The sequence below is a fragment of the Rhincodon typus genome, unplaced genomic scaffold, assembly GCF_021869965.1.
Source record: "Rhincodon typus isolate 14 unplaced genomic scaffold, sRhiTyp1.1 hic_rhity00014312, whole genome shotgun sequence".
Classification (NCBI taxonomy): Eukaryota; Metazoa; Chordata; class Chondrichthyes; order Orectolobiformes; family Rhincodontidae; genus Rhincodon; species Rhincodon typus.
Genome location: NW_025979950.1, coordinates 1 through 336, shown reverse-complemented (window position 1 = coordinate 336; position 336 = coordinate 1). Strand labels below are relative to the sequence as shown.

The following is a 336-nucleotide window of genomic DNA, read 5'->3' as shown; positions in this document are numbered from 1 at the left end:
GAGGCGCAGAAACATGATGTGCCTGTGCTGTCTAACCAGACTCCATCCCCGTCCCGTAGTGAGCACAGCACCTCCTGCTGAGGGAACAGAAAACCTTCTTCATTCCAGGCCTCACTGTGACTTTCTCTTCCAGGAGGAATGATCAGTTTCGATATCTTTCCCGAGGGCTGGGACAAACGGTACTGCCTGGATATCCTGGAAAAGGACGGGATTAAAACCATCCACTTCTTTGGGAATGAGACTGAGCCGGTGAGAACTGACGAGAGGGTCAGGAGGTCGACGAGAGGGTCAGGAGGTCGACGAGAGGGTCGGGGGGGTCAACGAGAGGGTTGGGGG

General features: G+C 55.4%; 1 protein-coding gene across 1 annotated transcript in view; it reads left to right on the top strand.

Moving 5' to 3' along the window:
- The window catches only part of LOC109924052 (phosphomannomutase 1-like), a gene marked incomplete at its 3' end in the record, with an annotated part of 5,469 nt that extends 5,141 nt beyond the window's left edge, over nucleotides 1–328 (top strand). Inside the window, exon 3 of the mRNA XM_048594768.1 lies at nucleotides 134–328. Within this exon, the coding sequence (XP_048450725.1) occupies nucleotides 134–328 (195 nt within the window). The remainder of the gene's footprint in view (nucleotides 1–133) is intronic.
- Between the last annotated feature and the right edge of the window lie 8 nt (nucleotides 329–336).